The sequence below is a fragment of the Trachemys scripta genome, chromosome 9, assembly GCF_013100865.1.
Source record: "Trachemys scripta elegans isolate TJP31775 chromosome 9, CAS_Tse_1.0, whole genome shotgun sequence".
NCBI classification, from domain to species: Eukaryota; Metazoa; Chordata; order Testudines; family Emydidae; genus Trachemys; species Trachemys scripta.
The window spans coordinates 54,422,143-54,434,976 of record NC_048306.1 but is presented as its reverse complement, the minus strand read 5'-3'; the positions used below and the strand labels follow the sequence as shown (position 1 = coordinate 54,434,976).

The following is a 12,834-nucleotide window of genomic DNA, read 5'->3' as shown; positions in this document are numbered from 1 at the left end:
CATTATGTCCGGATCTCATATCTCAGGACCACGGTCGGCTGCGTCACCCCGACCTGCAATCACTCCACCTCACGGCGTGGCTGCTCCATGGTTCACCCATGCAGAGCGGCAATGCTCACACTCTGTCCAACAGATCCTGCTGAGCAGTAGGAAACCCTCAACACGGACCACGTACCTGGCCAAGTGGAAACGGTTCTCCTGTTGGTGCGAACAACGAGCCACGTCCCCGTTGCAGGCACCCATTCCTCTCATATTGGAATATCTCCTCTCCCTAAAACAACAAGGGTTGGCGATATCTTCAATTAGAGTTCACCTGGCCGCTATATCGGCTTTTCACCCAGGGGAACTCGCGTCCTCGGTATTCTCTAACCCGATGGTTGTTAGATTCCTCAAGGGCTTAGACCGGACGTACCCGCAACAGCGTCATCCCGTCCCGACGTGGGATCTCAATCTGGTTCTCTCCAAACTCACAGGTCCTCCATTCGAACCACTAGCCACCTGCTCACTTTTGTACCTATCCTGGAAGACAGCCTTCCTCGTAGCCATCACCTCAGCAAGGCGCGTTTCTGAGCTCAGGGCGCTTACATCTGAGCCCCCTTACACAGTCTTCCATAAGGATAAAGTGCAGCTTCGCCCACATCCTGCCTTTCTCCCTAAGGTGGTTTCTACATTTCATATTAACCAGGACATCTTTCTCCCGGTCTTTTACCCCAAACCACATGCCACTCGCCAGGATCAACGTTTGCATTCCCTGGACGTACGAAGGGCCCTGGCCTTCTATATTGACCGCACAAAGCACTTTAGAAAGACGACGCAACTCTTCGTTGCAGTGGCCGACCGAATGAAAGGCTCACCGGTCTCCTCACAACGCCTATCCTCCTGGATTACGTCTTGCATCCGGACTTGCTATGACCTGGCAGGTGTCTCAGCACCGCACCTCACCGCTCACTCCACGAGGGCCCAAGCTTCCTCGACTGCTTTCCTGGCACATGTTCCGATACAGGACATCTGTAGAGCGGCGGTTTGGTCATCAGTCCACACGTTTACAGCTCACTATGCACTAGTGCAGCAGTCCAGGGACGATGCTGCATTCGGGTCAGCGGTTTTGCACACAGCAATGTCTCACTCCGACCCCACCACCTAAGTTGGGCTTGGGAGTCACCTAATGGAATGGATATGAGCAAGCACTCGAAGAAGAAAAGACGGTTACTCACCGTTGTAACTGTTGTTCTTCGAGATGTGTTGCTCATATCCATTCCAAACCCGCCCCCCGTCCCCACTGTCGGAGTAGCCGGCAAGAAGGAACTGAGGGGGCGCCGGGTCGGCTGGGGTATATATTCAGCGCCATGAAGGCGCCACTCTAGGGGGCTCCACAGCTGACCCGCCGGTGTTGCTAGGGTAGAAAATCTTCCGACGATCGTGCACGCGGCGCGCACACACCCAATGGAATGGATATGAGCAACACATCTCGAAGAACAACAGTTACAACGGTGAGTAACCGTCTTTTCTGCATGGTCTCTCCGAGTACAATTTATCCCTTCTCTGGATCTGGGAGACTGGTATGCTGCCCTCAACATGACAGACGTGTACTTTCACATAGCTATTTGGCCTGCACACAGATGATTCTTACGGTTTGTGGTCAACCACAAACATTATCAGTTCATGGTCCTCCCCTTCGGCCTGTCAGCAGAACCCCCAAGTGTTCACCAACTGCATGCCGGTCGTAGCAGCCTTCCTTGATGACTTGCTGCTCAGGGGGCACACTAGGGAGCAGTTGGAGTCTCAATTCCAATTAGTCAGCTCCACTTTTGAGAGACTCTCCTTCTCAACATGAACAAGTCAATCTTGTCACCAACCCAAAGAATAGAGTTAATTGGGGCAGTGTTGGACTCTGTTCAGGCAAGAGCACTTTTGCTAGAGTCCCGATTCCAAGCCATGACAGACATTATTTAAGGCCTCAGACAGTACCTGACCACTACAACAAGGGGATGTCTGAATCTCCTTGGCCACATGGCAGCCTGTACTTACATGATCCAGCATGCCAGACTGAGGCTCAGGCCACTCCAGGCATGGCTCGCTTTGGTGTATCACCCGAGGCGCTATAGCCTGAATTCAGTGGTCACAGTGCCAGAGAAAGTACTAGAGTCCCTCCAGTGGTAGCTCGACCCTTGGACAGTGTATGAAGAAGTCCCCTGCAACACCCCCAGCCCTCCTTGTCCCTGGTAACAGACGTGTCACCTCTGGGATGGGGGCACATTTGGGAGACCTCCAAACGCAGGGCCTGTGGTCGCAGGATGAGCTCTCTCCATGTCAATATCAAGGAGCTGAGGGTGGTGCGACTAGTCTGCCAAACCTTTCAGGCCCGACTTCAAGGCCAGTGCGTGGCAGTTCTAATGGAAAACATCACAACCATGTTTTATATCAACAAGCAGGGTGGAGCCCGTTCCTCTCCCCTATGTCGGGAAGCCCTCCAGCTATGGGAGTTCTGCATAACCCACTCCATTCACCTAGAAGCATCCTTTCTACCCGGAGTTCAGAACACACTGGCGGACCACCTCAGCAGATTCTTCCCCAGTAACGAGTGGTCCATCCGTCCGGATGTCATACACTCCATCTTCCAAAGGTGGGGATTTCCCCAGGTCGACCTGTTTGCCACCTGGAGCAACAGAAAGTTCCCAGTGTTCTGCTCCTTCCAGAAACACAGTCCAGGCTCAATCACGGATGCATTCCTGCTACCCTGGGGAAGCTGCCCGCTCTACGCTTTTCCCCCGATCCCTCTTGTGCACAAGGTCCTATTCAAGGTCCGCAGGGACGGGGTGGAGATAAATCTGGTGGCATCAATGTGGCCTCGACAACACTGGTACACCACGCTCCTGGAGCTATTGGTGGATGCCCCGATCGTGTTGCCACTCCTCCCCAACCTGATCACTCAGGACCACGGTTGTTGTCTTCACCCTAACCTCCAGTCCCTCCACCCCATGGCCTGGAAGCTTCATGGTTGAACCCCAAGGAGCTTCTGTTTGCGGACCAGGTAAGGGAAGTCTTACTCAGCACAGGAAGAACCCCACTAGGGCCATATCTGGCAAAGTGGAAAAGGTTTATTTGCTGGTGTGACCAGCTTCATACACCCCCACTTCAGGCATCTATACCTTTCATCCTAGAGTACCTTCTGCACCTGAAACAGCAAGGCCTGGCAGCATCATCCATAAAGGTACATCTCGCTGCTATCTCGGCTTTCCACCCAGGAGCATCTGAACGCTCCATTTTTACCAGCCCCATGGTTGGCCGGTTCCTCAAGGGTCTGGAACAGCTACATCCCCAGATTAGACAGCCTGTTCCTGTGTGGGACCTTTAACTTGTTCCTCTCCAAACTAATGGGGCTCCCATTAGTGACTTGCTCCCTTCTCTATCTGTTGTGGAAGGTAGCCTTCCTGGTCGCCATTACATCAGCAAGGAGAGTGTCTGAGTTTAAAGGCCCTTACCTCTGACCTACCTTATATGGTTTTCCACAAGGATAAGGTGCAACTCAGACCTCACCTGGCCTTTCTTCCTAAGGTTGTGTCACATTTCCATACTAGCCAAGACAGATTCCTGCCTGTTTTTTATCCTAAGCCTCATGCCAGTAGCTGCGAGCAGAGGATGCACACTCTGCATGTTCGGCGAGCACTAGCCTTCTACATTGAGCGCATTACGCAGTTTAGGAAGTCGAACCAGTTGTTCGTAGCTGTGGCAGACCATATGAAAGGGCTCCCGGTCTCATCTCAAAGAATATCTTCCTGGATCATGTCCTGCATCTGCACGTGCTATGAGCTGGCAAGATACCAGCCCCAGCACTTACAGCACACTCCACAAGGACACAGGCCTTTTCAGCAGTGTTCCTAGCCCAGGTCCCAATCCAAGAAATCTGCAGGGCAACAACTTGGTCCTCGGTGCATGCGTTCACCTCTCCATTACACCAGCATGCCAGAGATGATGCAGCTTCTGGCAGAGCGGTACTCCAATCAGCAATTCCATAACTGACCCCACCGCCTAGGTAAGGCTTGGGAGTCACCTAATTGGATTCGATACGAGCAATCACTTGAAGAAAAAACGGTTACTCACTTTCTCGTAACTGTTCTTCGAGATGTGGTGTTCATATCCATTCCAAACCCGCCCACCTTTCCCTCTGTCGGAGTTAACTGGCAAGAAGGAACTGAGGAGGTGCTGCGTCGGCAGGGTCATATATTGATTACCATAGAGGCGCCACTCCAGGGGGCTTCACAGCTGAACTGACGGGTGCTGCTAGGGGAAAAACTTTGCCAACTTTACATGTGGCGTGCGCGCACACCTAATTGGAATGGATATGAGCAACACATCTTTAAGAAAGAGTTACAAGAAGGTGAGTAACCATTACCATCCATTACTTGCGTCTGATGAAGTGGGCATTCACCCACGAAAGCTTATGCTCCAATACTTCTATTAGTCTTAAAGGTGCCACGGGACCCTCTGTTGCTTTTTACAGATTCAGACTAACACGGCTACCCCTCTGATACTGAAGTATAAAATGGTTACTCACCTTCTCGTAACTCTTTTTCTTCAAGATGTGTAAGAGCAAAAATTGTGGTGGATTTTCTTTTGACTAAATACATACAGTCTAAGAAGTTAAACTCTCTGAGGAAGTTTGTCATAACTGGGTGCTTCAAAGAAAGTTTTCTGGTTGTCACCTTCCTTGTAGTTACACTTTTGCCCTGTAAAGCAGTTGGATTCTAAACTTCAGCCTTACCCCAAATACCCAGAATAATAACTTCTGTATGCTGCCAGCTACCACTAGCTTAAGATATTAGTGCTCTAGGGTGTTCTTGTAGTATATTGTGCTATGTGTCCTGATAGTTATGTATTAAATGTTGCTGATGTTTGACATATGCCTTTTTTCCAGTGGATAAACTCACGCACAGTAGTGCTTCTGGACAGTGTGGAGAAGCTGCACGTGATAGATCGCCAGATGCAGGAGGAGCTGGAGACTATAGAGATTTCAGAGGTGCAGCTAGTATATAACAGCAGTCACTTCAAATCACTGGCCACAGGAGGCAATGTCAGCCAAGCATTGGTAAAGACCTACGAACGTTGTAGCCTGCTAGTATTTTACTTGTCGATTTGATAAGTCTTTGAAATTTGCTTTTTTTAAACAGGGAAGTTTGGGACTGCCTAAAATGTTGTCTTTAAAGAGCCTTTTTAAAAAGCTTGTTTGTTAGTTTAGCAAGAACTGATAATTCTTGAAGTGTTGCCTTGTCACATTCACACTTATAGGATGCACCATCATCCCACTGAGCTTCAGAACCCTCTTCAAAGAAAAAATATAATGGTGACTGTAGCAGCTGGTTCTTTGAGATTGGGCAGGTAGAGTGATTATGCAAAGGCCACACTTTTCCCTTTTCCTCAGCGTTCCTCTCCTAAAACTGAGTGGAAGAAACTGAAGTTATTGGGGGCCCCCTGGCCTCTTATAATGACAGGTCCCAATACACAGTGCTGCAAGAGGGTTCTTGTATGGTCTCATTAGATGCTGTTTTCCAGAAAGCTGCTGAAGCTCAGAGGTGCTGGGGCGGGTCGCATCCTAGAAGTGGGAATATAGACTCAGAAATGTAGGGTTGGAAGAGACCTTGAGAAGGCATTAAGTTCAGCCCCCTGTGCTGAGGTAGGACCAACTAAATCTAGATCATCCTTGACAAGTGTTTCTGATCTGTTTTAAAAACCTTCAATGATGTGGATTCTGCAATCTCCCTTGAAGCCTGTTCCAGAGCTTAACTAACTTTAGTTAGATTTTTTTTTCTCCGACTATCTAATCTAAATCTCTTGCTGCTGATTAAGCCCATTACTTCTTGTCCTACATTCAGTGGACATTGATCACAGTCCTCTTTGTAATGGCCCTTAACATATTTGAAGACTATTATCAGGTCCTCCCTCAGTCATCTTTTCTGAAGACTAAATGTGCCCAGTTTTTTAACCTTTCCTCATAGATAGTATTTTCTAAACCTTTTATCATTTTTGTTGCTCTCCTCTGGACTCTCTCCAGTTTATACAAATCTTCCCTAAAGTGTGGCAGCCAGAATTGAACACAGTGCTCCAATTGAGGCCTCACCAATGCCAAGTAGAGCAGAACAATTATCTCCCATGTCTTACATACGACAGTCCTATTAATACACCCCTGAATACTAGCCTTTTTTGCAGCTGCATCACATTGTTGACTCATGCTCAATTTGTGATCCACTAGAAACCCCAGATCCTTTTCAGCGGTATGATCACCTAACCAATTATTTCCCATTTTGTAGTTGTGCATTTGATTTTTTTTTTTTTCCTTCCTAAGTGAAGTATTTTGCACTTGTCTTTATTGAATTTGATCTTGTTGAATTCAGACCAATTCTCGAGTTTGTCAAGGTCATTTTGAATTCTGGTTCTATCCTACAAATTGCTTGCAACCTCTCCCAGCTTGGTTTTATCTGCAGACTTTAAGCATATTTTCCATTCCATTATTCAAATCATTAATGAAAATACTGAATAGGACTGATCCCTGTAGGACCTCGCTAGATAAGGCCCCCCCAGTTTGAAAGCAAACCATTGATAACTACTTTTGGAGTACTGTCTTTCAACCAGTTGTGCACCCACCTCATAGTAATTTAATCTAGACCACATTTCCCTAACTTGCTTATGAGAATGTCATGTGGGATTGATGTGAAATATCTTGATCTCTCTCACTACTGCTTCTTCCTTCTCCACTAGACCAGTAGGAGAAGGAAGGAAATTAGGTTGGTTTGTCATGATTTGTTCTTGACAAATCTATGCTGGCTATTCCTTATCTCTAGGTGCTTACAAATTGATTGTTTAATAATTTGTTCCAATATCTTTCTAAGTATCAAAGTTAGGCTGACTAGTCCTTAATTCCCCAGGTCCTCTTTGTTCTCCTTTTGAAAGAAAGGTACTATGTTTGCCCTTCTCCAGTCTTCTGGGACCTCACCCATCGTCCACGAGTTCTCAAAGATATTTGCTAACAGTTCCAAGATTACTTCAGCTAGTTACTTAAGTACACTAGGATGAATTTCATCAAGCTCTGCTGACTTGAATACATCTAACTAAATTAAATATTCTTTAACCTGTTTTCCCTATTTCGGCTTGCATTCCTTCCCCCTTGTTAATGTTGTTTGTGTTGAGACGCTGATCACCATTAACCTTTGTAGAGGCAACACTCAACCAGTTTTGCTATGGTAAATTACCAGTTTTTTTCCAGCTGCTGTTATGCAAAGACTGCAGTCATATCCTCTTTGGCTATAATCTCACCAGGTCTCATATGGTAAGCAGGGTTGTGCCAGGTGGGGATATGTCTAGAAAAACCCAGGGGATGGAGGAAGTGAGGATGATAATTTGGTAGGGGATATTCTTTCCTTGGAGTCCATATTTAACAAACATCCTGGCTGATGCTCAGGGCACTCTCCTATTGAAGATTTCATCCTTCTATGTTTTATCTTCTTTTTTTCCTTTCTCTCTCTGGCCTTAACTAGGTAAACCTGAGCAGAAATGCCTTGTATTGTGAAATAAGAAGACTGAATTACACTGAATTGCCATTTCTCATGAGATTTTTCTTTCTTTTAGCTTCCTGGTGGTGTCTTGTGAACACAGTAATTGTCATCACTGACACGTGTGAGACAGTGTTCCCTGCACTGAATGACTTTTCCAGTGAAGTATGAGTTAGCATCTGTTAAAGGGGTTGGGTGGCTAGGTCTCCAGCTCCACTTCATGTGTACAGCATGACTGGGAAAACTATCTCCTCCCCAAATCTTGTTTTATTTCTTCATTGCTAAATGTCTCCAGGGTTTAGTCACAGCCACATGTCATTTATGTTCACAAAAATAAAAGCAGCTTGTGTTGGAGTAAATGTTATATTTTTCCCAGGCCCTGGTTGGAGAGAAAGCATGTTACCAGTCCATCAGCAGCTGTGGTGGTCAAATCTTCTATCTTGGCACAAAGGTAAATGCAGACAGCTCTCAGGAAATGTAATGCACTTTCAAGAGTAAGGTGGCTTTAGTGATCCAAATGAGTGTTTGTATCTAGTGAAAGAAATGTTCTGCAAGGGAGATTGCTGAAAGATTTCAGTGGAGCTGTGAGGTCCTAAGTGCTGCAGTCTTACCTCTGATGAAGCTTTAGGACATGGGGCTGTAAAAGGGGAGTTTTTGTAGGCAGTAACTCTAGTGTTGTTTATTTTAAGTTTCCTGAATCCAGTCTGGTCTTAGCCCAGGCATGTGCTGAAGTAGCAGCTGGGATTACAGTCCCTGCTGAGTGCTACTTCAGAATAAATGTATAGTGGGTAAAATGTCAAATGAAATATACAGAAATTAACAAGTCCCTCCTTTACAAGAAGCACTAGAGTGAATGGAACTGGTGAAAAGTGAGAGAGGCCGAATCCCAACATATGGAACAATAAGATACATCCTTGTGCTTGGTGTCCTCCATTCTCTCAAATGTAGGTCAGTCTTAAGCAGAGTCTTGTAGGAACATTTTGAAAACTATAAACTTGCTATATAATAGCTGGCAGGAAATTCTCCTGTTTGGAGTGGTGTCCAGTCTCTGAAGAGTAATTGCAGCCTCTTTGTATCACTGGGACACTATAATGTATGTGTGGGTGTAGTGAGGTTGAGACTCACCATGCGGCACCTCCTGCTGGCCACCTTGGGAATTAGCTCTTCAGCCTCCGAAGCGCCCTCTGCTGGCCGATGACTCGCCTGCCTTAGGATCCCGGTGCCCTTTACCTAGGGGTTCTGCCCCTGCAATACCCCTGCTCTGGGTCTCCCCTCCCAGGGGAACCCCCAACCCTCTCACCCACCTTGCTGTAGTGGCTACTGCTAGTCATCATCTAGTCCCCACTCACTGGGGCAAACTGCAGTCTGTCATGGCCACTCATCATTGGCAAGGAGGTTGGACCAGCTGCCTCTGCTTATCTCTGGGCTTCACCTCCCAGCCCCAGTACCTGCATAGGCCTTTATCAAGGCCTCAGCCTGGGGAGTTGCTAGGCTAGAGCTCCCCAGCTCCTCTTGCCTTTCCCCAGCCCTGCTCTACTCCTGGTACCCTGAGCTCCCAGGCAGTAAGGTCCTTCTCTCTCCACAGCTAGAGAGAGAATCCTCAGCTCCTGGCCCCCAGCCCTCTTATCAGGGCCAGCTGGGCCCTAATTGAGCTGGCCACAGCTGTGGCTGCTTTCACTCCTTTTCCCAGCCACAGCCCTTTCCAGGGCTGCTTTCAACCCCAGTTCTGCAGGAGTGATGCAGCCACCCCACTACAGGGACTGGTCAGTCCTCTTGGGCTGCCCTGCTGGCTGGAGCCCTCCCTCTCTGGCTGCTCTGGGCTGCTGCTGCTGGCTGGAGCTCTCCCTTCCTTCCTGAGCTGCTGTTGCTTCTGCTGGCTGGAGTCTCCCTCCATGGACTACCGCTGCTGTTGCTGCTGAGTTGGGGGGGCTTGCTGGCCTGCCCCTCCCCCCCGCCTCTGGAGGGAGAAGCATGGGCCCCACCACCACCTAAGGGTCCCTCCTGCCTGGCCGGCTGGCTGCTGCTCGCCGTCGAGGAGACAGAAGAGGAGGATTCCTACCAAGGGACATTGTGGAGGGGGTTTGTTTACAAACTGGGTGACTCTTAACATCTCTGCTCCTGGGGTGGTGGTGACTCCTGTTGCTGTTGAGGGGAGCGTGGGGGAGAGGCATGGAAACCTCCCCCTCGCCCATCTGCTACCCCCCGCCCCCCCCCCCCCTACCCCCCGGACCTGCCCTTCCCCCCCCGACGGGCTGTTTGTTTCCCCCCCCCCTTTCACCACCTGGGATTGTTTGCAGCAGTGAGCATCAAGAATTGAGCTACACAAGTGCACGTGGGCGCACGTACCTCTCCATCTTGGACTTACCCTACCCCCCTAGCTGCGTTTGGCTGGTGAGGCCTCCTCCCTGCTGTGCCCCCCCGACCCCCCCTGTGGTTAGTTTGCCCCTCCCCACCTGCAGCCTGCCCTGCTTGCCACCTGCTTTGACCCTCTAGGGGTTTTCATTTCTGTTGGTTTGCCTGCCCCGCCCTAGCCCTTCAGTATTTACCTGCCGCGCCCCAAACTTTGGGCTTTGGTTTGGTTGCCCACCCCGCGCTTCCCCTTGTAGTTCCTGCCTGTGATTTTTGCCTGGCCCCTTTCTTTTTCCTCTGCCCTCCCTTGTCCCCCCCAGTTCGGTTCCCCTTAGCCATGCACCCATGCCCCCTCCATTAGTGCTTGTGCCCCCTTTCGGTTGCCCCCCCCCCACACACTGGTCATAGCCCCCACACTGATAGTGTAGTCCCTCCCCTTCCCAGTGCAGCCAGAGGAGCCGGTATCCCTACCCAGTAACTGTGCCCCCTTCTTTTGTCCCTGCGTACCCCACCGCTGGCACCCTCCTCCCCTGCCTGCAGCCTAGCAGAGAGGAGCGGTTGCTTCTTCCCTCTCCCTCGCTCTCCCCTACAGTTCCCCGCCCACTGATGTCCTCCTTCCCTGAACACAGCTTAGCAGGGAGGAGTGGTTAGCCCCGTTCCCTCTCCCCCATCCCCACTGCTGGACCCTCCTCCCCTGCCTGCAGCCTAGCAGGGAGGAGCGGCTGTTTCTTCCTCCTTTCCCCGCCCTTCTACCCCAGGGGCGCCCTCCTTCTCTATAGACGGCCTAGCAGGGAGGAATGGTTAGCCCCATTCCCTCTCCCTGTGTACCCTGGATCCTCACATGTGCCTGGTCCTGGGCGGGGACTTCAACACCACCCTCGAAGACTGGGACTGCTCAGGAGTCGAGAAATCCCAGGCGGCCGTGGGCGTCTTCAGGGAGATCGTGGACCATCACTCCCTGGTGGACGTCTGGCGCGACCACTGCCCAGACGATGACACCATCTTCATCTATGTCCGGGTGGAGGACAATCGGTCGCGCCACTCCTGGTTGGACCGCATTTATTTCTCACATTTCTATGTGGCTCGGGCCCACGCCTCCGGCTGGCCCCGTTCTCAGATCACCACCTGGTGACCGTGACAGCCTCTCTCAGTTTGGAGAGGCTGGGGCCGGCATATTGACATTTTAACAACAGCTTGCTGGAGGACGTGGGCTTCGTGGCATCCTTCTGGGAGTTCTGGTGGGGGCAGCGGCCCGCCTTTCCCTTGGCAAGGCGGTGGTGGGATGTGGGGAAGGTGTGTGCATGGCTCTTCTGCCGCGACTACTCCCGGGGCGCCAGCTGGCAGAGATGCGGTAATAGGGCAGTTGGAGCGGGAGGTCTTAGAGCTAGAGAGGCGTCTAGCCTCCGGCCCCGAGGATCCACCCTCTGTGCAGCATACCGGGAGGATCATCGGGCCCGGGGTGCCTTCGTTCAATCCCGCATCCGTCTCCTTCGGAAGATGGATCACGGCTCCTGCTTCTTCTAAGCCCTGGACAAAAAGAGGGGGGGCTAAAAAGCATGTCACCACCTGCCTCCTGATGGAGGACGGCGCCCCCCTCACGGATCCGGAGGAGGTGCGTGGAAGGGCCAGGGCCTTTTACGCCAGCCTTTTCTCTCCGGACCCAACCGACGCCGAAGCCTGCAGGGTGCTCTGGACCGAACTCCCCACGGTCAGCGCGGGCGACCGAGACCGGCTGGAGCTGCCCCTCTCTCTCTGGCTGAGCTCTTGGAAGCCCTCCATCTCACTCCCACCAACAAATCCCCGGCATGGACGGGCTGACCGTGGAGTTCTACCGCGTGTTCTGGGACGTCCTCGGCCCGGACCTTGTCACCGTCTGGGCCGAGTCCTTGAAAAGCGGGGTCCTCCCTCTCTCGTGCAGGCGGGCCGTGCTCGCCTTATTGCCGAAGAAGGGGGACCTCCGCAATCTACGAAATTGACATCCCATCTCGCTCCTCAGCACGGACTATAAGGTCGTAGCGAAGGCCATCTCACTGTGGCTGGGGTCCATGCTGGCTGACGTGGTCCATCCCGACCAGACCTATGCCGTCCCGGGCCAGACCATATTCGATAACCTGTGTTTGGTCTGGGACCTCTTAGAGCTGGGGCGTAGGGATGGTCTGTTGTTCACCCTCCTGTCCCTAGACCAGGAGAAGGCGTTCGACAGGATGGACCACGGGTATCTCCTGGGCACTCTGCAGGCGTTTGGCTTCGGGCCCCAGTTCGTGGGCTTTCTCCAGGTGCTGTACGCTGAGGCGGAGTGTCTGGTCAGGCTCAACTGGACCCTGACCAAGCCGGTCAGCTTCGGGCGGAGAGTACAGCAGGGGTGCCCCCTCTCGGGCCAGCTGTATGCTCTGGCGATTGAGCCCTTCCTCTGTCTCCTCCGCCGGAGGTTGATGGGGTTGGTGCTTCGGGAGCCGGAGCTGTAGCTGGTCCTGTTGGCATACGCCGACAACGTGCTCCTCGCGGTCCAGGACCTGAGCGACCTGGTGCGGGTGGAGGCCTGCCAGACTGTTTACTCAGCAGCCGCCTCCACCCGGGTCAACTGGGTCAAGAGCTCTGGCCTGGTGGTTGGGGACGGGTGGCAGGCGAGCTCCTTCCCATCTGCGCTTCAAGCTATCCGGTTGAGCGCAGGTCCACTGCTCTGTCTTGGCATTTATCTATCCAGCACGCATCCTTATCTGCCGGAGAACTGGCAGGATTTGGAGGCCAGGGTGGGTGAGCGGCTGCGGAGATGGACAGGACTGCTCGGTGTCTCTCCCCGGGAGAGGATGGCCCTGGGGTTCTTCTGGTCGGGGCTGCCCTGGGTCTCTGCAGGGGTTTTGGGTCTTCCCCTGGAGGAGGGAGGACAAGGCCTGGTCTGCCTTCGCAGCCAGGTCCATGTCTTCCACCTCCAGGCGCTGCA

General features: G+C 51.6%; 1 protein-coding gene across 1 annotated transcript in view; it reads left to right on the top strand.

Annotated features, from left to right (window-relative positions):
* Window positions 1-12,834, top strand: part of VPS8 (VPS8 subunit of CORVET complex) — a 264,970-nt gene that overhangs the window by 61,043 nt on the left and 191,093 nt on the right. Inside the window, exons 15-16 of the mRNA XM_034781874.1 lie at window positions 4,916-5,086; window positions 7,921-7,995. Coding sequence (XP_034637765.1) covers window positions 4,916-5,086; window positions 7,921-7,995 — 246 coding nt within the window. The remainder of the gene's footprint in view (window positions 1-4,915; window positions 5,087-7,920; window positions 7,996-12,834) is intronic.